General features: G+C 41.2%; 1 protein-coding gene across 2 annotated transcripts; it reads left to right on the plus strand.

The window, feature by feature from the left end:
- The first annotated feature begins 1,078 nt into the window (after window positions 1-1,078).
- On the plus strand, window positions 1,079-27,125 carry LOC134882767 (ataxin-7). 2 transcript variants are annotated; one of them, XM_063910689.1, is made up of 13 exons: window positions 1,079-1,217; window positions 3,222-3,312; window positions 5,925-6,137; window positions 6,334-6,402; window positions 12,257-12,361; window positions 18,367-18,664; window positions 19,502-19,833; window positions 20,198-20,280; window positions 21,033-21,325; window positions 21,450-21,639; window positions 22,144-22,265; window positions 22,392-23,532; window positions 24,028-27,125. In XM_063910689.1, the coding sequence occupies exons 3-13, from the start codon at window positions 5,933-5,935 to the stop codon at window positions 24,043-24,045; spliced, it is 2,856 nt and encodes a 951-aa protein (XP_063766759.1). In that variant the 5' UTR covers window positions 1,079-1,217; window positions 3,222-3,312; window positions 5,925-5,932; the 3' UTR covers window positions 24,046-27,125. The 2 variants fall into 2 exon arrangements, with proteins under 2 accessions (XP_063766759.1, XP_063766760.1); XM_063910690.1 differs by lacking the exon at window positions 3,222-3,312.
- The last annotated feature ends 25 nt before the right edge of the window (window positions 27,126-27,150 follow it).

Here is a 27,150-nt window from a genome sequence, read left to right on the forward strand (position 1 = left end):
AAACTTTATTTGAGTTCAAACAAGGCTTTTATCACTACGTAAAAAATAATTAAATGAACTTAATACTGAAATGTATGCTCATTAAACACAGGGATATAGTCTATTCCGAGATACAACCCAGAGCTACATGAAAGGCCATGAGAAATCTCCATTGACACAACATGTAGGCTTACACTATGAAAAAGAAATCAAGCAAAAATAAAGATTGTAAAATCATGACAAACACAGATTGTTTTTGTGAAAATCTTACAGTTAGTTGTTCACTTGAAGAACAGTTATTAGATATCTATGAAGTGAAAGTTTGACACAATGCTTCACTTCACCCAGTTTAAGATGACATGATTGAAAGCTTTGACAATAATTATTATTATTATGATCAGGGAGCTTGTTGACCTTTTGTTGTATGCACACATGTTCCAAGTTGTAGTGGTGTAAAGTAACTAAGAACAGTTACTCAAGTACTGCACTTAAGAACAATCTTGACTTATACTGTCCTCAAGTATTTGAATATTTTGCTACTTTGTACTTCACTACAATTCAGAGGTGAATAGTGCACTTTTACTCCACTACATGTATTACCTTTAGTTACCTTGCAGATTTGGGTTAATGATGTGAAATATAATCGACACCTAAATAAGACTTTAGTTACACCTGAGTGAAATTCACAAGCACTGCAGTAAACAAAGTGATTAAAACTAGCTGCACCCTTACCTGCTTTGATAATGCATCAATAATTATAATCAAAGGTATATATTAATATGAAATGGGCCAATCTGCATAATGAATACTTTTACTTTTGGTACTTTAAGCATATTTTTAGGTTTTTCTTATACTTGAGTAACGTTTTGATTGCAGTACTTTTACTTGGAACAGAGTATTCCTACTCCCTGGTACTTCTACTTAAGTACACGAGTACTTTTCCCACCTCTGCCAAGTCGTATGCCATAGTTTTCCCATGAAGATAACAGACCAAAAATACTTTACGATGATGGGGAAGCTGCTTTAAGTCACCAGCGTGCGTACGTGCAGGCGCAGTGACGTCCGTGTCCCAGAATGCAGTCTGGTAAACAGACATGGAAGCACCAGGTGAAGACCTCCACAGAGGCTGAGCTCTGCACTCGCTCTTTCCCACCGTCTTCTATCTCCTTCGCCCAGTGCATCCAGTTGATATACACCTGCCTGGTGTCCCGTTTACGCCTACATCACCCACAGCCTCGGTAAGAGTGAAGTTGTTCTCGATCCGTGTCGACTGCTAATGACTTCTGCTGTGCTGTCAGCCTCCTCGCTAGCGCTAGTCACGGCTAGCTACAGGCTTCAGCTAGCATGCTAATGTAGCCACCAGTGCTCTCCAGTAGCGTTAGTACCAGTCACAGCCCCACACTGCATGGACCCGGTTTGGACCCTGTTTTCATGAAACAACTACTGATGTAGTGTGTGTCTCTTTTCATATGTTGTAGTTATAATGATCGTTTATTCTACCGATTCCATTGTTTGAAACAATGTTAATGTGGTTAGTGTATAGTAGTAGTGGGTGCTTGCTTTCTTGGTCTCTGCTAGCTAATGTCAGCAAGCTAACAACTTGTCAAGTTGTGCACCTACTTGTCAATGTCAAGTAGTAAGCGTTCTAAACTACATAAACTAATTTGACAATCATACCCATTGATATACTGTCTTTGTATAACCCAACCCACGACTTGATTACTTTGCAATATAGCAGGCTGTTTGGAAGGACAGTCTTACAATGTTTATAATGCATTCATTCAATCTTAGTAGTAGTAACAGAATGTGTATGTAGAAACATGTTGAGGTTGGGTGACAGTTCAATGTGATATAAATTAGCCATATATCATACTTATTTTGGTAACGTGATAATATTATGGTATCGCCCTGTTGTCAAATGACGTGTTTCAATCAATTTTTCAAAGGTTGTTTCTTTAATGTGAGCAACATACATCTGAACAGAGTTATCGCCTTTAATGTCAGTTGATTATTTAGGTTATTTTGCATATGCTTGCCATGTTATGATGTATTTATTTTAAATGATTATCCATTTTAGTTCAAATTAATTTCATGACATTGAATTCAACCACATTGCACACCCTTTATGGACAAAATGTGCAGGATACAACCTGCTACATCTGTACGGACACAGAACAGCCACCATTCAACAACAACTCTGAAGCACTCTGTGGGTATTTGTCATTTAGGCTTCTGGCTGTAATTTTGTCAACTCTCCATGTTCATTACCCAACTCTGCAGAAAAAAAGCACTGCAGTTTGTAAGTATTTGGCAGGTGACACATTTGGGTCAGTAAAACGACATGACTGCTATGAGATTACACTTTAAATCTTTATATCAACGGTTCATTTCCGTAGTTCTTCATTGCCTTATGTGAAAGGTTAAGGGTATCCTTAACCTTTTTTTAATGCAGTACAGCAAAAATTAGGCCTTTTACTCAATACATAACAATCATAAAAAATGCTCAGAGCTCCAGTTTATGTTTAGGCACAGATTTATATCCACATTATCCGCTTCTTGAAGCTCCAGTCGAATGGCTGCAGCAAGATAGAGTTTATTACACTCCAGTTCCTCTCATATTCCGTCTGTGTTCTTAGAAATAAAGAAACAAGTATTGGTAGAAAAAACAAAAAAGATCCAACTCCTTGTAGCATATTGTCAAATGATCATCATGGCATTAGCTTTGTTTCCAAGTCAGACATACGGTACATCCTTTCTTAAACTTCAAAAATAAGGCATAGTTTGTTCATTTGTTTCTGGGCTTTAACATGCTACAGCAAAAATATTTGAAAACAATACATGTGACAAACCACCTTCGTAGTGTGACGCACATTAATCAAATTTCAAGTAAGTGACTATAATTCACACACAGCACTTATATTGTATGTCTTAATGTGGCTTTCTGCTTAAGCAAGTTACATTTATGAATATATTATAATATGTTTTGGATCAGTAAAGACAACAAAAACATTAAAACAGGGTACGATCTTGGTGTTTGAAGGGATTACTGTGGGGCTGGGGAGGGCATGTTGCTCAATGGGTTGGATTACTGCATAGTGGTGAAGAATTCCACAACAAGGCCTCGGGAGGAAAGTGTTCCCTTCCTTATAATTCCATATTCACATGAACTCTATCAAGAAACAACAAAACAAAGACCCTATAACTGACTCACCTACTTTCAATGGTTGTATGTGTGTCCATAGACTTCCTCTCCAGTGTGTGTGGCTGCCAACAATCTGATGAGGATTGGCTGATACACTTAAAAATAAGTTATTTTTTTCTTATTTTTTCAAGGTAAGATCGCAAACATTACTGTATTTTATAGATGTACAATAATCACAAGTCGTTGTATAGTGCTTACAAATGCTTCTAGTTGTTGCTTACTTTACGACATATTGGAGTTCAGTTTAGCAAATTTAGAGGAACTGTTTTCCAGAAAACCTACTTACTTTAGTTTTTCTTCAGGTTGATTCAAACCCAATTCAACCAAAATACATTTGCCTGGTTTTGCATTATGCATCATGATACAAGGAGTGTATTAAATCATAGTAAGGTAGTATCTAGCTGAAGGGAAAGTAGGAAATGCATTTAAAAAAAAATAGAAATCCATGTAAATTCTGGGCAACCCAGTGCAACAGTTCTGATCTCATTATTTACAGCATGTGTGTTGCCTATTGAGGCTCTGCTTTTTACTGTTGATGTATAAGGTTGCATGCATATTGACAGAGAAGGATTTGTTTTACTGGATGTGTTTATTTGACTGTATATACATATTACAGATACCTTACACCTCAGTAAACATCAAGCACTACACAATGGCAGGATGTAACTACAGGCTTTTGAATTAGACTGCTTTATATTGTACAGGGATGTTTCATTTAGTCATTAATTGCATATTAACAGATATATACGTGTGAGATCACAGCACATGTCTAGGAAGAGGCTGTTGCATAAATCGTGATTTCTACTCATGAAGATGGACAAATAATAACTAATAACTAGGTCATAACCCTAAAAGGTTTGCTAGTCTGTGCTACTAATGGACAGGTAATGCAAGATAAAAAAACAACTAGCTTTTAAAAAAAAAAAAACAATACCAAAGAAAATCATCCACAGGGTTTTATAATATGTGGCAGTGGATACAGAGGTAAGTTACACATTGAATCAGGACATATTTGTTTTATATTCCTACTTTCAAATGCTTTAAATGGTTGTATCATTGTAAAACATCCACTTGTGCCGAGCCAGTTTGACAAATAATTGAAATGCTGCAGAGCTTTGTGTACCACAGATTTGTCTATATATTACATTCAATTAAGGGGTGAAGGAATTTTTTGAGAGACACTGGAAAATGACAAGCTTCTTAATTTTTATTTCTATATTAAGTGTTGGACCAAAGCCAAGTTTCTGAATCGTACACTTGAGTTAGCAGCAAATCGGCAAGGCTACTTTATTTATATAGCACCTTTCATCACAAGGTAATTCAAAGTGCTTCACAAAAATACATTAAGAGCATTAAGAAATAGTGCAGCAGAAACACATTGTAAAATGGCATTTAATACATTATGAAATGGCCTTTTTGGCAAGCTTATTTTGCTCAAGGGGTCTTCAGCAAAGGTACCAACTTACCAAACAGGAATTAATTGAACCTTTCACCCATTTGAGGAAGTTTTGTAACCTTTGTTTGATACGGGCCTTGCTTTTATGTTGCACTGACAGATGGCTGATCCACTAATGATTTATTATTGTAAATGAAATGATAATAAGTCAGTGATAGTTTTAGTTCATCACAGCTTTCAATGCGAACATATTATCTATGTCACGACAAGATTAAAAGCCAAAAATTCCCGTTTTTTTGCATTTCTGCTTTTGTCCCTTTTCATTTTGAAAGTGAAAGTAAAGCCAACCCTGCTGTGGTTAACTCTGTCTTTACACTTCTGAAAAGTTTGGGAGCCACAGGGAATCTGCTCAGTTCTGTTTTAGATCTTAATTAGGGTTACATTATTCTTTCATAGACAGTTTGAGAGCGATATAATTTGAGTCTGAATTCATTTAAATGGCGATTTTACAGCCAGGAAGACAAAATCAGATTTGTAATTGTTGCTCCAAAGTTGTTATTCATAGTTGTCCACCAGTCTGTAAGATAATGTCTCCGAAAATGTAGTGTTTGAAGTTTAGTCATGCATTCTCATGGCTAATATATTTTATATTTAAAATGCATGGTTTTTAAAAATAGTATTTGGAGATATGATATGCAGAATGTGCACAAGCATGGAATAGACTGTAAACAGGTATCCACTAGTGTCAAACCCATATTTGGGGAAATCAAGCTCTCATTTATTGACAAACAACTTTTGTTTTTTTATCTATTTTTTTGTATTTATTTAGGATATGTTTGCAGTTACTGATAAGATGTCGAAACAAAGACGCTACATTTTTACCACTCTGCTCTTAATATTCCAAAAATATAAGCAGCTATGATGCAACAAATACTGACATACAGTAACATACTGTGTTATTCATTGTCTAAATTATACAGTGGCTATTGTAGGGCACACCTTCAATACTTATATGTATTATAATCTGTTTTTTATATATATTCTATTTAATATCTGTGTAACCAGGGCTAATGTATATTTAATAAGCAAAATTAACCACCAGGCCTTTTACATTTAAATTAAATGATGCCAAACTATCCAGGAAACCCTACAATCCTCAGTGAACTGCCAGTCAATTCAGCAAATATTGTATGAGATTTGTACAGTTAAATGCTCAAAATAGAGCGCTTGTGTTTTTGGGAGGGGCGGGTACGGTAAAACAACACGCTTTTTGCCCGTGTCAATCAGTGAAAAAGTCCTCCTATCCCGAGCGCGACCATCGCTGACTCTCGTGTTGTTACATTGTAGCGGAAAGAATGTCGGAAAGGGCCGAGGATGACGTCAGGGGGGAGCTGCGCCGAGCGGCCAGGCAGCAGCTGAAGCAGCAGCAGATCCAGCGGGGAGAAGGCTCCACAGCAATGGCGACTGTTGCGGAGCGGAGATCCTTGCCTAGTCCAGAAATAATGCTGGGACAGCCTTGGAGCAACTGGGTCGACGCCACCAAACTCCACGGCAACGACGGTGAGTTTCCTAGCGGCCCGAATGTGTGCGAGCAAGCGAGGTAGCGCGAAGACAGTTGCCAGTCCTGTCCCTTTTTTTGGCCGAGTGCATGCAGTTTTTGGTGGAATATGAAGAAACGCTACTGGTAGCAACAGCACGAGCAGGCAAGCAAGTGCAACTATTTATTTGTCTGTGTCGGATCGCCTCGTTTTTTCAGGTGCTGAATCGGAGGAAAGTTTCAAAGACTTCGGGAAAAATCGAGAAGCCATGCGTTTGTGCAGAGAAGGTGAGTGTTTTTCTCTCTCTCTAGGGCCAAAGGTGTATTTTGGTTCTGGAGGTTTGCACACATACACATGGATTCAAACACTTTACACGCGTCGCTAAGCCAACATGTAAACCTACTGTAAATAATGATCTTTTTGCACAGCCAGATACAATAAGTGAAACCCTTCTCTTATTCGTGATACAGTTGACATTTACATTTGTCCATAAAATAATTCAACGGTTAACAACTTAAACTCACTATTAATGGTTTCAGGCCAAAACATGTCATAACAATGTCATATTCTGTCTGGAGAATGCATTGAATGAACTTTATTGTTCATTTCTGCCTTATTACATGAAACCATCCACCATAACATTTTAGAAACCTTAGATATTTTTATTTTCAACCAAAATCCTAAATGAAAATGTAATTGTTAAAACAGTGATTGTTTTTATTTTTTCTTTCCTAGTAAGAGCTCTATTTAAATTGAATACATCCACTAAATGGATTGCTTCAATTGTACACTGTTTCAACACAGAATGACCAACCATACAGTTTTTAACACATGTACAAACAAAAGATAACGTCTCACATTTTTTTAAACCACTTCCTCACCTACCAGAATTTTGCATAAATAAATGAATGAATTATTCAGGACTGATGCATGTAAACATTGAACAAACCAACCATCAAAATGAATTAAAAAGTACATCAGACTACACTGGAAAAAAAAGAGGTTGGGTATTTTTAAACTATAGCTAGTAACGAGAGTTCACGTTATCTCAGAATTCATCTTTCCAGCTATTGTAGATTTCTGTAATACGGTTTGTGTTTTTGGTAACAGGAAAGGTTCAGTCATGGCAGAACAAAGAGAACTCATTTGACATAGGTGATGAAACACACATTGTCAGATACACTTAATCTGACTTGTGAGCCACAAAGTCATGTTGCAATTTTATTTTTGGAAACACCTTGTTTAATGTTAACAGATCTGTCCTGTTGGCAGGCCTGGATTTAGAATGAACATTACTACAAAGGTAAATTGTTATACCAATAAACTGGCTTCTTGTTTAGTTATATATCAACAATCAGGCAGAATTTTCCAGGCTCAGCAAGATCGAAAGATTGAAATCAGGAGAAGCAAGTTGACAGTGCCGTACACAATTTAAAAAAAAAAAAACCTGTTCATCTAACTTAGAATTTAATAAATGATAAACAAACAGTGTTTTTGTTTTTGCACATAGCTTTTAATGTCATGCACTGTCCTCCATATTCAGAGCTTCTTTCAATTACGTTTTCAGATTTTTAAAAACATTTTTTAACCTATTGTCTGAAGGACACATGAGCAGGACACATCAAATGTGACTTTGCTTTGATGGGGCAGTCATTGCAGCTACTATGAAAAAAAAAGCCAAGAATAATTTGTGCACTCTTCTTTAAGATGTATTTCCAAACTAAACGCACAGTGAAAATACATCTGTTTGTAAATAATAATAATAATAATAATAATTTGGTAGAGAAATGTGGTACTTATTTAGCAAAAACACGGGTATCATCTTCAGACGTTTCAACACCGCCATTCATTCCACAGCCAACAACAAGACGATCCTTTTGGTTTGAATAATTGACACTAAATTTGGCAGCTTTCGGACACAGACTTTGTCCAGTATTTTGCAAGGTTTCTTGTTTCTTTTTCATGCCTTTCTAAGAATGCTTTTGCAAAACAGGATTTCTGTCTAATGTAAAATCTCAATGAGTATTGACCATCAGAACAGATGACACATTTCCCTTTGGTCACAGGAACACATATTACACCATCAGTGTGTCCAGATTTGTTTTTTCTTCTCCTTGTCATGTGGTGCTCTAAAAGTAAGGGTTAATTGCCTTCATTTATCTAATATTGCATTTGAATAAGTCAACAATGCGGTCTGTGTGCATACACTAAGGCCATTGCACAATGTCAATAATTTCTGTATTCAATACAAAATGTTTTTAAAAATGGGGTGTGATAGAAGGCACTGCATGTGAAGAGGTGGTGTGTCGCCTACAGAAAGCTGTCTGCTTTGTCAAGGAGTGCATCAGATAAGATCAACAATTAGTTGACCAATCGATGTCAATGGACATAAAAAGAATAGCCAACTCCTTTTGATAATCGATTAATCGCTGAAAAGTTTAGTTTATTAGTTGATAGTGTCGTGGACAGTCCCAACCAATTAACTGTCACAAAAAACAGTAAATGGGGCAGCTTTAGCCGACATGGCTAATTTCCAGCTGTTGTCCCCGGCCAGATGGTATTAGACACCCTAAAATCACAATAATCAACAGAGTTAGTTAAAAAGAAAGGACGAAAGACAAGTTGATCGAGGCGAAAGGATAAAAGAGAACAAGAAAATGCAAGCAACACGCGTTACTACATACATATCACATATCGATGTGTTCAGCCTCTACAATAAGAAGACTTCTGGGTTTTTCTCAGTTTAATTTTAAACTGGATATCTTAAGGCTTTGGACCTAACAAAACAGGACATTTAAAATCATCAACTTGGATCCTTAGTTGGAGCCTTAGATATGTTTATTGTATTTCCAAGGAATGAAATGCATTTTAAAGTAAGGCAGTCAGTGAATGGTCTTTTTAAAATGTGACGCTGTTGACGTTTAATTGGCTGAAATCATGTCTCTGTCATGTAGAAGCGTCTGTTAGTGTCTGTTGTTTGTGTCATGGGGCTGATCAACACATCTTGCGGCAGAAATGTGTGTTCATAGAATAATTCTGTGAGTCTGTGTGTGTGCTTGGTAGCGGTATTACAAGTGGATGACTACACCTCTCCGCCATGACTCACCACCAGATTCGTCCTGTGGTGTGACCACCATTCTAGCACATGCAGATGATTAACACATTTCAAAAATGTATGGCAAATAATGACGGATGAATTCACTCATCCTCTTAATATGAGAGTGGTGCCGTCACAGTCAGGGAAGCTGGGAAATGTAGTGCCAGTGTCAGCTACAGGTCAGATTCAGCCAGCGTGTGTGCTGCTCAGAAGCAGCCAGAGCTGATACTATTCCACCTAGATCATTCATCACTGCCACGGATGAGGATGCTGAGATTAACTGGAGGCTCACTCTCTTCCTCTGTCTCGTGCTCACATGCTCTCTTTCTCCTCCTAGAGTGCAGGTCCTCTGCTCACTCTCGCTTTGTCTCGCTGACGCCTCGGCCTGCTCTCTTTCTCTACTGTGCTTTTTCTCTGCGCTCTTTTCTCGACTCCATTTGGTTGTACTGTCTCTTCTTTCTCTTTCCACGGTGACTCTTCTCCCTCTATCCTTTTTTTTATCCTCTCCTTGCAAAAGAAGAGAAACTGGAGATTGAGAATGGGGCAGACACAGTGGCGTAGTTGGACCACTTTTCAAGTCATGCCATTTCAGCTGTACAGTTCAGCCTGTGCCAGTGCGTTGAATGCAGAGTGGGGAAGCGATTTAGGCGGCGTGATTTTATAGTCGAGCGAACCGTTTTTAGAGAACTCTCCAAATCAACACCACCAGCAGTTGGGGAATGAGTTTCGTTTGACCTTGCTGTTAACCCAACAAGGAAATGTGGTTGGCCTGTTGGACTCTGCAGTTCTTGGCCTGTTTCGATAAACCTTTTGTGAGGAGGTGACCGTTAAAGGGAGAATACATGGGAAGTTATTGATTTTGCAAGTGTAATTTCTCTTCATAACTTCCATTTGCTAGGTGTGCATGATACTGTATCGCAGAAAGTTGGATGGAAACGTCACGTATACCAGAAATGATATCCGGAACCCACGCCAACTTCCAATTACTCCCATCGACTTGCTGAACTTCTTCTTTTTGTATTGTTAATAGACCTTGTTTATGCCTATCAGTAGTGTGCTTCCCTGCTCAAGTTCCGTATAATAGCGACGCCTTTGTCTATTAAGTGAAGACATTTGCCTTTTCTCCTTGGCAGACCCCAGCCGCTGTGAAAAAGAGTCTTTTTCGCTCCACTGCTGTTGAAGGAGACACTTAGCAGAGTGGCTTTAGACAATTGACATGCTTTAAGTAGCATCAGGCTTGTCAATTCATCCCCACAAGACTGCCACTGACCTGCCTGAGAGGGAACTCCGCCAGGTAGGCCCTGCTAAATGGCCTTTGCCTAATGGCCCTCATCCCTTCCGGACTTGTGGTCTTTGGAGAACCCTTGACGGCCTTGCAGAGTACATATTGAAGAGGGACTCCACTCCTCTCCTCTTGTATCCCGTCTTCTGCGTATCTCATCATAATGCCCCAGGCAATCTCTTAATTAGGCTCCTTAATTAGGTGGTTTCTGGTACTCTGCGCCAGGGTAAATTCTGATCACATTCTGGTGAGGAGCGGCACTTCCCTCTGATTTGCCTTTAAAGTGGCTCTTGAAGCGTGTTGGTTTGTTTCATTCAATTGAGTGGCTTGAGATGGGAGCATGCCATTTGTTTCCTATGGAACTCATTTTTCTTGTTTATGATTGTGTGCTTGAGGTCACATTTTCTCACTGGCCCCTGTGGGAGATATACAACCTTTACACCCTCCCTTAAATAAGAAATGTCTTTCGGTTTGGCTTTATTTTTGTTAATCTAGACCTGACTGTTGGTATCTGCATGTAGATTGCTACTCCAAAAGGTCTTCTTGTGGTAATCATAAGCTAGTGTAAGTGAAGGAGTATTCATAGGAGTCATGAAAACATGACCTTAATACTGGATTGCTGGATGCAAAGACTTTAAAGAAAACCATTATCTCCCTGTTTTAATTGCAATTAGGCACAAAATTGTTATTTTCATTATCAATTAATCGCTTCTCTTAATTAGTGTTTGCTTGATTGTATGTTTGGTGGTCTATAAACAAAAATGTGTCTAACTTTTTTCCTAAAGCCCAAGGTGGTTTATATTCCCGGTTTTGTCTGACTAACATAAAAAAATCCAATGATAATCATTTAACTTTCACGTAAAATGGGAATACTTCAACAATTTAGCTTTGATCAAAATGTCTGGTTTAAAAAAACTCAATCAATTCACCAAATTTACAAAGTGTTGCAGCTCTATGATGTGAGTTTTTATTATTTGCATCCTTTGTTTCATATATTACAGTGTTCACACACATTTTAAATGTTGTTTAGACTTACACGTTGATAGATGTGAATCTTAAATACGAAACAAATAGTTTGTTATTCTATATGTATACACATATCATTTAGTCATCATAAACTTGCAATGTGCTGGATTCTTTTTTGAATGAAGAATGGCGACATTGGTAAGATGAAACGGAAAGAAGTGGTCACCCAGTAGAGGAACAATACAGGAAACATGAAGCAATTATATTCTTTTAATAATTATAATCTTACTTCCAAATCATCCACTCTTTGCTTCGAACAGTACATCCTGCATGTGCTGTGTTTGTTTATATCTTGGAGAGACGTTAATTCTTTGACAGCGAGTAACCTTGGGATTGCTTGCTCGGCCCGTCTCCAGCTTCTTATCATCAAGACTCTCTCTATGATGAATGGGGACTCGCGCTTGGGAGCGATCTGTATTTGTTGGGCAGACTTTGCCACGCCACGAGTGAGCTGCTCTTCAATTTTTGTATGTTTTTAATATGGTTACATGTTTTCATGTGTGTGTTTTGCAAAAACAATGATGTAACCAGTTTTCATAATCGATGTGTGGCAACCAGTATACCATCAAACTCGAGTCCCCTTATCTTGAGCTATTACAGTGTTATGACAACACATTACGGATGTTTCAATGTTGAGTCAGAGTCTGCTGCCAACTGGAGCACCAGGTGATGTCTATTTTATTTTCCTCTCCTTGACTTGTGCCTTGTCTGGTTGATTCTCTCCCTGTTCGTACAGACATGCCCATATTTGGCCAGTGTCCCGCACAGGACGACTTCTTCCTGGTGATGTGCAGCCACTGCAGCCAGGTAGTGAAGCCCCAAGCCTTCCAAGCACACTACGGTAAGTTTTAATGCACACCCACAAACATGAATATGCATGCATATACAATATAGTTTTTTCTAGCTCAAAAAGAGGTAAAACTGTCACCATCCTTATCATGTGTACACACTTACATCCTAAACCGTGTATTTCAAATGTGGCCAATTTGTTACAAAGGCTTAGTCAGTGACGGTGTCTATTGAATATTTGAAGCATTAAGAAATACATGTAATCACTACATGTATTTTAATTCAACCGCTCTGCTTTATTCATTTTAATTCCTAATTTAAATCAGTTGCCTACTTGTGGTATGTAACGATTATGTTCTACAGATGTCTGTTTACCTTTTGTTTTCAATTAACTACAAAAAGTTGATTTTCTTTACAAAATAATGAACAACTTGAAGTACTTAGTAGTCACAGTACAAGACGTCTTTGAGGTTTACATGGAGGCTTCGTTAAATAATGCCATCTGCAGATATAAAACTTTATTCAAACATCAAACGACATGTTCTATGTGATTGATCGCGAATAGTATGGTTATTTTTACTAGGAAAGAGGTTAGTGCAAACACTGAGAATTTTATTTGATCACTGTCAGTTGGAGTGCTTCACGCTTTGCTGCGCTTCAACAAAAAAATAAATGTTTGCGGAGTTCGTTTCCCGGCTCACTATGCTGATTACAATACAGCGCCACCACATCAGCGTAATGTGGCTGTCTTTCCAAAGACAGAACCCAAAGTGCGTCTCTGGTTAGGAAAAAGTGTTTTCCATGAAGACGCCCATCAGACTTTTGGAGAGAGTTTGAGCGAGACTTGTCGAGGTGTCCACCTTGTAATTCTCTATTCTAGAAAGCCCCTCATATATTGAGTCATCCTTCATGTGAGTTAGCTTTTAAGAGTTTCTGAACTACAGAGATTATAGACACCATACATGAAGGGCGAGTGAACATGGACAGGGAAGAAGGAAGTAACAAAGTGGTCTTCAATTGTAGGACCAATGTACCAGTTCAAGGCTTGTGGTGATATTTCACACATTGACACGCTCTGTGATATCACTTCTCCCTCCGCCTTTGTATTCCCCTTCCACCATTCCTTCTCCGCACAGTAACCCAAGATGGGAGGCCACAGATATATTTATTTATTTAACTCACTGTCTCACTTGTGTGTTTGCAATTCCCCTGTTAATATTTGATGTGGCTCTCGCTCTCTCGGTCTTTGCTGTAATGTACGTTTTTTTCAGACGCACCGCTCGGATCAGATTTCTGGTTCTCGTAATGCTTTAGGGATGTGTGTTTGTGCATTTCAGTGTGAAGATTTCCACTGCTTCGAGGTTAGGCTAGATTTTTGACCAAATTGGTAAAGTAAATGGATGAATTATAGATCTGTGAATAGAGTAGCTGCATCGCTCGGGATCTCTTTAAGCTTGACAGTTTTCACAGCATGAGTTAGGAAGGCTACATGCTTAAAAATAATGACTGTAAGCAGTATTGGTAAGAGTCGAAGTACCGTTAAATTCTTAATGATACCCGTCCGTTTGCCACCTAGAGCCACCCACCATGTCCTGTTTTGTCACTGTTTAAAGTGTCAATTAGCCTTTGCATTCACGTCACTTTAGCAGGTCACACATCTGTTCATGTGATCTGATGGCTTCAGTGCTTATTATCACCATTTTTTTTTGTTCAATCACTACTCTCACACCCAGCATCTGACCACACATAACAACATTTTCTGTTTATAACGTAGCTCTTTTTCTACCTGAGTTATTGGTCCTGTCAGTTGTGGGCCTTCTCCATGAAGTGTGACAGTAATTACAGGGATCAAGGTCAGCCACAAGAGGGAGGTATAACGACACATGGCACCCAGAGACTGTCCTCGCTACTGGGTCAACAATATTCAAAGAGAGGGCTCCTCCCACCCTGCTAAACAATTCTACTACTCGGGACTTTTACAGTTGAGTTCTCCTACATGCATGAAGAACGAGGAGTAGACAAACATAGGAGTCTATAACACTGCAAATGTAGTAATATAGACAGAGAGAAAGACTGACCGACAACATGCCAGTTTGTACATCCCAGTTGGTGGCCATCAAACTGCTTTCACAGGTTGGAATTGTAAATGCAGACGGTGGACTATCTGATATATCTGAAATAGATTGATGCATTATTAAACGTGTTAATCGCGTCTTCTGCTACTAAATGATGGTTTAAATGAAATAATACCATGGCTACATGCATGCTCGTGTCCTGAAGCTTTGAGTCACCTCAACTCACTCTTCAAACTTCACCATAAACAATATTAAAGGTTTGTTTTAATGTTGCTTAAAGGATCTAACTGACCTTGAACCTTGGTAGGCAACACATGGTGTCACCCTGATTTCACTGAGTTAATAAAATGGTTAAAATGCTGATCCCAGTTTCCCAAAGACTAATATGAGTTCTGTAAACCTCGAGGTCTCTTTTGTCTACAGGATCAAAAATGCTCCCAACCTCTTAATTTTGCGGAGTTGTGCTACTGTCTTCATTCTGAAACAATTTATAGATTATTTAAGTAGTTAGTTATTTTCTATTGATTGACTAATTGTTTTACTTCACACAGAAGCAGTCTTAATCCAAGTAAAATTCTGTGCTGCCTTTTATATTTGGCCATACAGAGGAGGAGGGCTCTCGCTGTGATGTTCCTCCCGTCTTCCTCCTTCTGATGTCATTATAGGAAGACCCCGTGCGGTGTTAACACGGGGCAAAGGCACTGATCTCAGCACCATTGAGATGGTCTCAATATGATTTCCGCGTGCTTCTTTGAGCCCATCTGCCTCCCGTTAGGTGTTTGCGCCTCTCGACTGAGGCTTGTCCCAGCAGGGGGGTTGGGGGCACTCACCGCCGAACGTGGAGCTGTGAGCTTGGCTGCAGTTTTATGCCTTCACTGATGAACCCCTTCGAACAAAGACTTCTCGCTGCTCTGCTCACACACATGGCATTGGCTGGGCAAACACACACAAACAAACCCTTTTGCATCCTGCACCTTGTGCTAGACGGCAAGGAAACACACCATAGTATATTTATTTGTCTCGAAGAGAAGAGGGTATTATCGTTATACTCATATTTCACAAAGGCCATTTGTGAAACTGCTCAAACATGGTGCTTGTGGAGACGGTATTACGGCCATCGCCATTGTACGTCAAGGTTTTTGTCTCCCTCACACAGCCAGGGATTCCCCTTAGCACGGAGCCGACTGTTTGGCAGCGTGAAAGAGGATGTTAACCTCATCACTGCTGTTTTTGTTTTTTACCCCCACATTTTTTTTTCTGCTGCTGGTGTTGGGTCTCTTTATTCAGTGTTAGTGCTTTGTGGACCGGAGCACTCACTGTCATGCTGGGGTTTCCTGTTGTGAGTTTGTGTGGAGGGTGTGCTGTTGACTGTGACCAGGACAAGACAAGACAGCAGGGGAAGGAGGGAGTGTAAAGAAAGGCTGCTGAGTAGAGGGAGGCAAGAAATATGGAGTGTGTCTTGAATGGGTGTGTAGAGAGAGGCCCTTAGATGAGAAGAGGGCACACTTAAACTGCAGTTTGAGGATGTGTGTGGGTTGGGGAATACCAGAAATAGGGAGTAGCAGCATTGTGCGTCCATGTGTAAGCATCCTCTCCAGTGTTTCTGCAGAAACATGCTTATTTGCAGATCACCTGCTGAGACTGAGTTTTGGCTTACGGCCAGTTCCCTGCAACACCCTGTAGTTAGCTGAGTAAAAGGTTAACTTATATGGCCCATACCTCACCATGCTGCCGACACAGAGGCATTTTAAAGAACACATATGTATTCCCCTAAAGCTATATCGTCTGAAGACTAGGCAATGTATCTCTTAATATTGCCTTTGATTTAAAACAGATGGTGCCATTGTATGAGAGTTCTCTTTTTCTTGTTTTGGAAGAATGCATGACATTAAAAGGATGTCGTTTCTATATTTACCCGACTGTTCTGGCAGTGTCCCCGTCTAGTAATTATATCCATGTTGATATTTAGCTACCAAAAATCTCATTGTGAAAGAACTGATGGTCAACCCTGCAATATCATCCATTTTGACGTTCTGGTCAAAAATACACCCAGCTTTGATGTTCATGTTTGCTGGTGTTTTTTTTATTTGCGTTTTGCTCATGTTGACAAGAAAAGGGTTGAGTTAAACTCCAGGCGCCTGTTTCTCCTCAGTCGACACCTCTCTCTGTATACAGCCGCGGAAAACATTAGGAGACCACTTCAGCATTATCATTTTTCTCTGGTTTTATTATTTATAGGCTCTAATTATTTTATTCTATTCTATAAACTACTGACAATTGTTCTCTGTGTTGGAGTTCAACAGACACTGGAATGGCTACCATACATCTCTGTGTTGGAGTTCAACAGACCCTGGAATGGCTACCATACATGTAGAGATAAAGATTTAAGAACAATTTGAAGTGGTCTCCTAATTCTTTCCGGAGCTGTATGTGTTGCTCTCTCACACCCCTTATGGTTAGAGCAGCAGCAGAGTCTGTATGTATGACCCCTTGAATGCACGGGGGGGCCCATTATATCTGTCAGGTAGCTGATGCCTGGTGAAAATTCAAGACTTTGTTGCAAATGTTAGTAACTCCTGTATTAAAGAAAAGCCTTCCTGAGGTGGCTGCCTTTCTCCCGGGCAGTGTCAGATGTGGCAGCTAAGGAGCTCTGGTCTGTTGTGGTGAAATGAGTCTCTGCTGTGGGACTGTAGTGGTGATGTCAATGGAATTATTATGAGTGTGCCATTTCATAGTTGTATGCCGTTACTATAAATAGCAAAAGCTTCCTTTGAAAACCCAAACCCTTATTGTGAGCGCATGAGACCGCTGTTTGATGATGTTTGTGAAACATGGTGTACTTTCCTTTCCGAGAAGGAATATTTAATCACTAGCGATGAGCATTTCTGCTATTTTTGTCTTTCCATACACCTATCTGTATCGCCCAAACCTTTTCTGCTGTCACACTGCCTTTTATCAGTCTTCACAGTAGCTGTTCTTAGAAGCTCAGACAGGAAAATGAAGTTCTTGACCTGTTGGGTGCTTCTATTTCAGGCATTGAGTTCACATGAATCACAAATGCTGCTTATTGTTTGGCGAGGTTACCTTCTTTCACTACTGTCAGAGGAAGATTTTTTTATATTCCCATGCAGTGTTTCCCACAGATCTGAAATATACTTAGGGGGTGCAGATGACCGGGCACGGGTCTTTTTCTCATAAGGTTTCCCTTTGTGTTTTGTCGCTTGTTAGCAGACCCTACACACGATAGCAGAGCAAACAGGTACAGGAGGCGTAGGAGATCATTGTCCACTCGTTAATCGATCCCGGATGGCTTCAGGCTCGCGGATGGATAAAAAAAACCTAAATGGGTTGCGAAATATACTTTGGCGGCCGTTAATATACCTGGGCGGCCCGTCCAAGTAAAGTCTATGTGTGGGAAACCCTGCCATGTGTATTGTTAGCAGTTTTTACTGACTTATGGCATAATTGACACATTAATCCATATACAATAATCTGTTATAGTGTTGAAGTGTTTGTATTTTCCTCTACTGTGACATGTCTACATGCTTCAATGTTCAAAATGGTCTTTATTTTTCTCATACTGCCTGAGCTGCAGCACCTGTTTTCACCCTCTGTCTGAAACCAGAGCCCAGTCTGCTCTGATTGGTTTGCTGGCTGACTCTCTTGTGATGCCTTTATCCTATCACATATAGTGTGTTAGAGCGCTAACCAATAAAAGCGCTTCTGTTTCGTAGTGATGTCACTTTGTTACGTCACTAAACCAAGGAGTGTAGTTGAGGCGTTTCAGGCTGCAGGGGAGTTTGTGTGGGAGAGAAACACCCTCTGGAGGGAACTTTGGGATTCAAGCCTTTGCAGACCATGCAAAACCTATATAACACACTACAGGAAAGGGAAACCCCAAGAAGCATAGTATTGCCTTTAAAACCTTAATTCTTATTCGGATAAACTAAACGACTTAATTATTATGTTTTGAATGCTGCAGAGAGAAGACACAGTTCGGCCATCAAGCCAGCCTCCACCTCGCCCTTCCCCGTGTCGGGCAGGAACCGGAGCAGCGGCAGTGGACTCGGGCCCGGGCTGGGCTTGGGCTCTACAGCTGGAGTGGCGAGTGGAGGCATCCTAAGCCGACCTTCCACAGCTGGATCCAGCTTATCCTCCTCTTTAGCATCCACCTCCTCCTCCTCCAATCCCAAACTCCTCAAACCAGCCAAAGACAAGCTGCCAAGCATTCAGCGAAGAACCCCCTTTTCAAACTTCAGGACGCCCCAGCTGGACAAGATGTAAGTTACCCTCTTTTGCAGAAAAGTTACAGGGTTGTGCAGTTTGCCTATTTTCACTGGGGCTGAATTATGAATAGTTTTCATATAACAATAGCATTTCAAAAGAATTGTTATTTTAACTGACTCTCTAGCAACTGCTGCTTGTGATTTTACTCCGCTATAAAAATGTAATTTGGTTTGTTGGCCAAACAACACGTAGGAAATCTTGGGTGTTGGCTTGTTAATATGCTCTCTGGTGGCAGTACATTTACACTTGGCCAAAAATAGCTTGTGGAGTAAGAACCACCACTCTAACAAGGAAGTAGGATGTGACCTTTTTTACTTTTTTCAGTAAATAAATAACCTTAGTCAATGTCTACATTTTAATTTATTTTGGCTACAATCTGAGCCCTCAAACGCCACAAAGTCCAATCCAATACTTCCTTACGTTGAATAAATATATACAAACTTGAGTTTAAACATTTCTAGAATAGCTTTATTCTCAATTATTATCTCTTTTTTTACATTTCCTTATCTTTGGCTTGTCTTTGATAGGTCAACATGTAGTTAAATTAGGCTGATCATTTTAACAAATGCAGTGTGGTGTCCTTATGATCAAAACCTCTTATTCAATCAGATCCTTTTCCAGGAGCCGTCACAAAACAGGTGTCATTTATCTGACTTTTCTCTCGTGGCATTGTGATAAATGTTTGATCATGTTAGAATTATGTTTTGTCCTCCCAGCCCCCTCCATACGTGCACATCTGTCTCCTACCATGCGTTTCTCACCGGCTCCGTGTTTCTAACGCTCGGCTTCCTCCTTGCTGCCCTCTTCATCTCTGTAACCTTCTCTTCCAGCCTCACTCCGGCTGTCAAGGTGGCGAAGATGCATCTGAGGGTGGACTCGTCAGCTAATCTGATGCAGGCCCCGTCTGCCCCAGCCACCACCTCATCCTCCTCCACATCCTCCTCTAGCACCACTGTGAGCTCCAACATTACCACCATCACCACCTCCTCCTCATCATCATCATCAGCCCTTAAACCAGGCCTTAACTGTCCCTCCATACCAAAGCCTCCATTACTGGCCCCGGGTCAGATTCCCAACGGCAAGGGCCACCTCTCAGTCCTCTCAGACAAGAAGCAGGACGGCAGTGCCAGTAGCAGACGCCACGTAAACAAGAAAGTTACAGGTCAGTTGGAGATGATTTGAGGATAAAGGACTGTTAACACTTCTGTCATGAGTTCAGTTTAGATTATAAGGTGCAGTATTTTTCTACTGTCTCCTAAAAAAACAAAATATTTGTTTGACTAAAATAGTTTGTTTTCAGTAGACCTGCTTAATCTATTTTATAATAGGGTAATGGTAGGTCAATGGAAGACCATACACATACTTTATCTTCTTATCCCGACGTCAGTAATCCATTTCTTTGATAACAGAAGGACATCTAACTGGAATATTTTACATAACATAAAGTACAGTTAAGCAAGGAACCAGAGCAGGTGTCACAATATATGTGAGTAACAATTGTCTTCACTGTTCTCCTGTGTGTTCAGAGCGCGAGTACAATGCAGATGTCCACTGTGGCGTTGTGGATATGACCGCTCGGAAAACATGCACAAGATCCCTAACATGCAAGGTAACCAGTCTCTCTGCTTTGTGCCGAGCAACCGGGCGGTATGAACTGCGTTTGTTTTGAAACATAAACTGGAAATGTTTTTGGAAGTGTCAAATACTTCTTAAAGTTGAACAATTTTTTTCTGATCCTCCACTGTAATGTATTTGTATGGATTGTTTCTCTCAGAATGGGGAGGCTAGCAAGCTAAGCTGAATTGCTTTTGCTTGGACAATTTAAAACGGCTAACCTAGCCTGCAAATCTTTGATTAGATTTCCCGTAAACGTTACTTTCCCTTCATTATATTGCACCACCTGCTGAGTCATCTGCTGCTGCTGCTGCTGCTCAGTGTTGCTCATAGTTCAGAACTCTCAGCAAATGGTGATAACCTCAGACTGAGTAGGGCTCAAATCACTGATGTGACTAAGCAGTGGTTCAGAGCGTCGGCCTTAAAGCCGGCTAACTGCCTTCAAGGCTGTTAGAATTGGAGTGATTTTGTGAACAAGGCTTAAAAAAGCTCAATAAAAACATTTGGGCTGTGTAGGTTGGAACACAAGTTATTGACACAGGAAGAAAAGTATTTGCTAGGGAATTTTCTACGGATCTGATGCTCCAGTTTCTGACAGATTGAGAGTAATTACAACATTATGTTCTGCTATAAAGGAAAATGTAAACCTTGTCTTTATTAATAGTTTTTAAAGCGTGAATAAGCGCTATGGCTCTTTTTAGGCATAAAAACCAAACAATAATCCTGACCTTTGTAATGACCCACCAGACACATTCCTTAAGCCAGCGGAGAGCGGTGCCAGGGCGGAGGAAGCGCTTTGACACGTTGCTGGCGGAGCACAAGAACAGAACGAGGGAGCGGGAGAAGGAAAAGGAGAAGGAGAGAGAGCTCCAACAAACCCATTCCCAGCAAAACCCCTCTCTCAGGGACCCTCACCCCTCCTCCCACCTCGCCGCTGCCCATGACGCCCATCCGGTTGCTCATGGCAACGGCCCCGCCACAGACGCCACTAAGCCTTTGCCAATCGGCAAGCCCAAATTTCACAGCCCTGGTCTTCCACGGTATGTCCACATCTGTTTCTGTATTGAATTTGGATGCGAACAAACCTTTATCCCTAGAAGAAGGGAAACAAACAATTACAATTTAGCTTTTCATGGAGTTTATCGTTCCCTGTTCTCCGTCTAGACTAAACAGCGGTCACGGAGGTGGAAACCCCGGCGACCTTGCAGTCGTCCAAGAGTCGCCACACCACGCCCAGACCACCCCCGACGGGTTTTCCCGACCCTCCAGTGACGAGGGAGAGAACGAGGAGCGGGAGGACAGCGCTGACAAACTGGACTGTCACTATTCAGGTTACCACCCTCGACCGGCAGCTGTAAGTGCACCCTACAATGTATCGTCCCTGAAATACTTCCAATGTGACGTATTATTTTTCATTTTAGACCAATTTCTGCCACAAATATAATATAATACTGTACCATAGTTATGCAAGTACACCTTTTAGTAGCATATTATCTGTTAATTCATATGGATTTTGGGCTTTGGAACTGGTATGTGTAATATATTAAGATCTTCAAATGTATCAATTATTAAGACCGAAATCCCAATGCTATAAACATTATGCTCTCCATGGCTCTTAACTCATTTTTGCAAGTCTTTGCAAGAAAAAACACACTGTTTATTCTGGCATCATTTCAAAGATACATGTTTTCATGCATGGTAATATTGTGTATATAACCTAGCAGCTCTTAAAAATGCACTGTTAAAGATGAAGTGTTAGCTTTGTGCGTCAAAGCTTCATTTCTTTTGGACTTGATAACATGGAGTTGAAATCTGCTTCAGCCCTCACCTTCGGTACGGTCTCTTCCTCTGCTTACAGTACTGTACATTTGGAAGTCGACTGTTTGGGAGAGGCTGCTACTCCTTTGACAGGAGATTGGACAGAGTGCGATGTGCGCTCACCACAATGATGGACAAGCACGTCAACTCTCAGATGTGGAAGTAAGTGTGTCCGGCTCAGTTTGATCAAAGCCTACAGACATGTTGATTATTTTCCTTGTCCAGTCATGGTATCAATATTGACATTTCACAGTTATAGGTAGAAATTTATGTAATTCCTTGTTGCAGGAAAATCCCCTTGGCCTTGGAGAACTCCTCCTCCTCCGTTGTACCTACCCATAGGACAAGCACAAATTCCCACGGTAGCACCCCCTCTTCAGGCTTCCTGGGCCCCCCTGCCACCTTGCCCCAGACTCCTTATAGCCAATCGTATGAGGGCAAGTCTGTGCTCTCCTATGGGACCACCTTAAATGCCCGCAGCTCCCCACAGGGCGGGGCTGAGCACCCGGCCTACGGCATTACGCAGGCCCGACAAGTGTCTTCGTCGCCGCAGATGCCTTCAGCCCACTCGTCCTCTTCTTCGTCAGCTCCTTCCCTCGCCTCAGGCCGGGCGCTTAAGTCCCGCTCCTCCTCCAGCAGCAGCACTACCAAGTCGTCGTCATCGTTCAGACCCAAGGACATCTCCTCTGGCTCCTCCACGCCCGTCACCCCCAACTCCATCAGTGGGGCCAACAGTAACAGTAGCAACACTAGCTTCAGCTCGGGGAAGAAGAGGAAGAATAGCTCGATTCTCTCTTCGTCCCACACCCCTTCTGACTCCGCCTCCTCCAATGCCAACTACTCCTCCTCCTCGCCTTTCAAGAAGAACTGTGCAAATGTCGGCAGCTCAGGGAGCACCTACCACCACGGCTCATTAGGTCCTTCATCATCATCGTCGTTATCTTCCTCCCACAGCGGAGTCCACAGCGTGGGGCTCAACTGTGGCCCCACGGTGCGGACCAACTCACTCAGCCTCAAAGCCGAGTCCACAGGAGGTTCAGTGGGCGGCTCCTCGGGGCCGCCGGCGAGAGGTCCTCCCTCGGGCAGCCCTGCAGAGTCAATCAAGCGCATGAGCGTGGTGATGAACAGCAGTGACTCCACCCTTTCCCTCGGGCCCTTTGTCCACCACCCCTCTCTATCCTCGTCTGACCACCACACCAACTTCAGCCACCACTCCTCTGATGGGCGCCTGGAGGGCAAGAAGCGCAAGAGTTCTCCTGCCTCCAGCGGCATTAACAGTGCAGGGGGGGTAGGTGGAGGCGGAGGAGGGGGGCCTGGAACGGGGAGAACCAAAGTGGCCAAGTCACCCGCCATCAACAACATCCATGGGAAGCATGGGCGGAGCATTCCAGGGACACCAGGGCTACCCAACAACTCCCATTTACATCAGGTGGGTTTCTATACCCCCACCTATCAGGATGTATTTGAATACCGGGGGCAATAAATGTCTCATTTTACATATTTAAACTGTTCTTAAACCTACCTGACATTACAATTACTTTCCTTCTTTTCTGATTAATATAATTTAAATAATAATTGAGTGCTTTTGTAACCTGTGTCATGAATAACTAAATATATGGAGTATTTATTGGAATAGATTGTGCAGATAAATGTGTCATTATGAACTACTGATTTATATAATAATATTACTGTTGTCGATTAAAGTCACTGAAGCAGGTGGTTTTCCTGAGCATGCTAGCTAACCTAGCCTTTGTTTAATGAAGTGAAGATATCTCTAGAACAAATATGTCAGACATTGACTTTCACAACGGCATTGTGCACCACCGCAACTTTTTGTTCTTTCCTAGAATGTGTTTTAGCTCATTTTGTATAAGCAGTTATTTAACAACCATTTTGACACAGTTTCCTCCCTCTCCCCCCCCAGCCAAAGGCTCGTCCCTGACAGCGGTCTCCGGCTTCTGTGTGTGGAACCGGCAGGCGGATGGGGAACAGTCCGGAGCTTTCCGCAAACCGCTCCGGATGGCACGAGGCCTTTTAAAAATCAAACCCACATTACTCTCAGCTTCCCACAATCCTCAGGGTGCAGATGATCTGGACTGCCCAGTGAAGTCAATGTGGTCCTTACTATTTCTCCCAAAGCCATGTGTGCGTGAGTGTGTGCGAGAGTGTGTGTATGTTGGGAGGGATAGGGGTGCGATGGCACTGTATGGACAGCGTGGAGTGCCAGGGGTCTAATGAGCGAGCCAAGGACCCTGCACCCCCACCCACCCACCCATGCAAGTGTCCCAGTATTCTGAGAGATCTTCTTGTCTAGAGGAACAATAGCAACAGCCATGAGTCTCTTGAGCTTCATTGGGTGGAAGTGAAGGGCTGCAGCGACAAGCCGCCATGACGCTGAGCAACCTGGGAAACAACGAGCCGATCTCTTCCGCGTCAGTCAAAGAATGAGTGTGCGAATGTGCGTACGAGTATTTTTCTCATGTCAGATTCTGCTGGACTACTGGAATTTCCAACCTAATTTCACCCCCAGCGCCTGATCTCAGAAGCCTTGGAAGGAGGAGCAGCAGCAGGAGGAGCAGCAAACCGTTTTCTTGCAACACCTTAAATGACACACAATCACCCTGTGTTGTTCCACTATTCGTTGACTCTACGTTCCAGTAACTTTGGGTTAACCCGCAAGAGGAGCCTATAGGGATGATCTGGTCAATCCTTTTATTACCCAGAATAATTATGCAAAGTGTTACCTTTTTTATGATTTCTTATGAGCTTTTTACACTGAACTACAAAGAGTCTTTGTAGACGTGGTGAAGGCAGTTTCAAATGTGAAAAGGACGCCTGATGTGCCCATTCGATCGAATCTTTTATGAGAGATAACTTGGACATACTTTTCTGAATCCTTTCATTGTGCAAACTGATCGCCACACAGTAGACCTTCCCCCAACTGTGAAAAAGCACTAAGAAACGACATTCTGTCCGCAGGCATTGCTTAGTCGTACACAAAGCTAGCCAAAATCTGCTATCAGCTTTGCCAACTACTTTTTTTTTTTTTTTTTTACAAAAAGGTGGGCATTCTTGCTCATGAAGCGGTGATGGTGCATTACCTGTGTGGATATGATACAACTCGTGCAAGCCGTTTTGTTATTGCCACAACTTACCTACTTTATACCCATTCAGCCGTGTGGAATCCACGGCTGTTGTGGGCAGATGTGAATTGTAATGTTTATTTTTCCTACATAGGGAATCAGGTATGGTACGTCTTAACTGGAGCAAACTTTATGCACGTCACCTGTCTTCTGTGGGTTGGACTGTCCCTCCTGTGTGTAACCACTACCCCAGCTCTGGATGTTACAGTTCTAATGCCTCACCGTAACGCTTTGTTGGTGTGTGTCGAGGAAAGAGAAGTCGTAGGAGAACGGATAGCCAGGCATTATACTCTATTCCTTTGTCAAAATGGAGTCTTAAATCAGGCAATACTTGCCCATCTCGTCGGGATGTGTGTTTATTTTGAGAAGTCTCGAGGGGGTGTTAATGGTGCGAGATTCATGGAGATGGCTTCACGGGACATATTTTAACTTTTGGCAACACCTTTTGATTTATGAAACCTCCACTGATGTCAGTGTCGAAAAGTAGAGGAGACATTTTTTTATATTCTTATGTTAGCCTCTTTTTTTCTTGTAGCCTATGTATCAAACAAGTATTGAAGTATCCCTATTTGAGAATACATATTTTGTTAAATTGTACATAGTGAAATATGTATTTTTGCACAGGCATTTTTCGTACATGCTGAATTTTTGGTACAATTTACAAAAGGAATTATTTATTTAGTAAAAAGAAGAGATGGAAAAAGTCAAAGAACTTGTTTAATTGAAGTGGTTCACTGCCAAGTCTATATAATGCAATACGCCTATATGTAGAAGCCGAAGCATCTCATGACTCGTGTACTGAGGTGTTTTAAGGAACAAAGGGGAAGTGTTGCCACTGTAGCATGTGTCTGTACGACGGAGGATACCTTTATTCACGTTCAAGGTCTCAATCACACGTGCTTTTACAAGACATTTTACGTTGCCTACGAATCAACAGAACAAAAAAGTTACTTTATGACCCAATTAGCCTGTGATTTTGAAACGTCCCGCAGACTTGAAGCTGTGCCCGTTGTCTCACCGGTTTCCATGGACTCTTCAGTCACACACTTTGTAGACCTTAAACACATTTCACGACTAAAACACCTACGTTCTTTTATAAAGGCTGAAGGGACTTAAGCAATCATCGCAAGGAGGAGGAACACTTCAAACAATCCGACTGCTTGCTTCATCGTTGCCAAACAAGTAATTTGAATCACAGCTTTTAAAAGAAATATCAAATTAAGAAAGTGCCTGAATTTGTTTCACCCTGACTGTTCGAGGACAGTATTCTTTGCATTGTTTTACCTTACTTGAATGTTCGAAGTGTTAAGGACTTTGCTTTTAAATCTGCCTCTGAGGCCTAATTATGGTAAAACCTGAGCTTGTCAGCTGCCCAGTATGAAACACTTTTTAGTGTTGTGTTTTTGGGAGGGGGGTTATCCAAGTTTTCCAGACAAGACGTCATGATTTTGTTAGCCCCAGTATGGGTTAAGCCCCCTCTAGATTTACTGGGATTTTTACGTAAAAAACCTTCAATCAAGTGTTTTGGTTTTTTTTTATCCTCAAACTCCACTGACATCTCAGTGTTTCCAGCAGATGGGGACATCGTGAGGATGTGTTTTTTATTAGCACCATAGACTTGGAATGTGAAAGTGAGAATACAGCTCGTGTTTGGGAGGAAGAAATAATCCACCATTCATACTTTGTAAAAGCGTGTATAGATTTCTTTTTGTATACATTATCAAATCATTTTCAGCTGGACTTATGTATTGGCTGCTATGTAATTCATGAACAAAACATAGGTTAGAATTAATATTTAAAGAAAAAAAGATTGTATAGTATATTTGTTTTGTAACAAGTTTCTGTAAATAAAATAATTTATACTGCTATTTATATGAAACGATGTCTCTGCCTCTTTTCTAATC

Source organism: Eleginops maclovinus, chromosome 20 (genome assembly GCF_036324505.1).
Source record: "Eleginops maclovinus isolate JMC-PN-2008 ecotype Puerto Natales chromosome 20, JC_Emac_rtc_rv5, whole genome shotgun sequence".
Classification (NCBI taxonomy): Eukaryota; Metazoa; Chordata; class Actinopteri; order Perciformes; family Eleginopidae; genus Eleginops; species Eleginops maclovinus.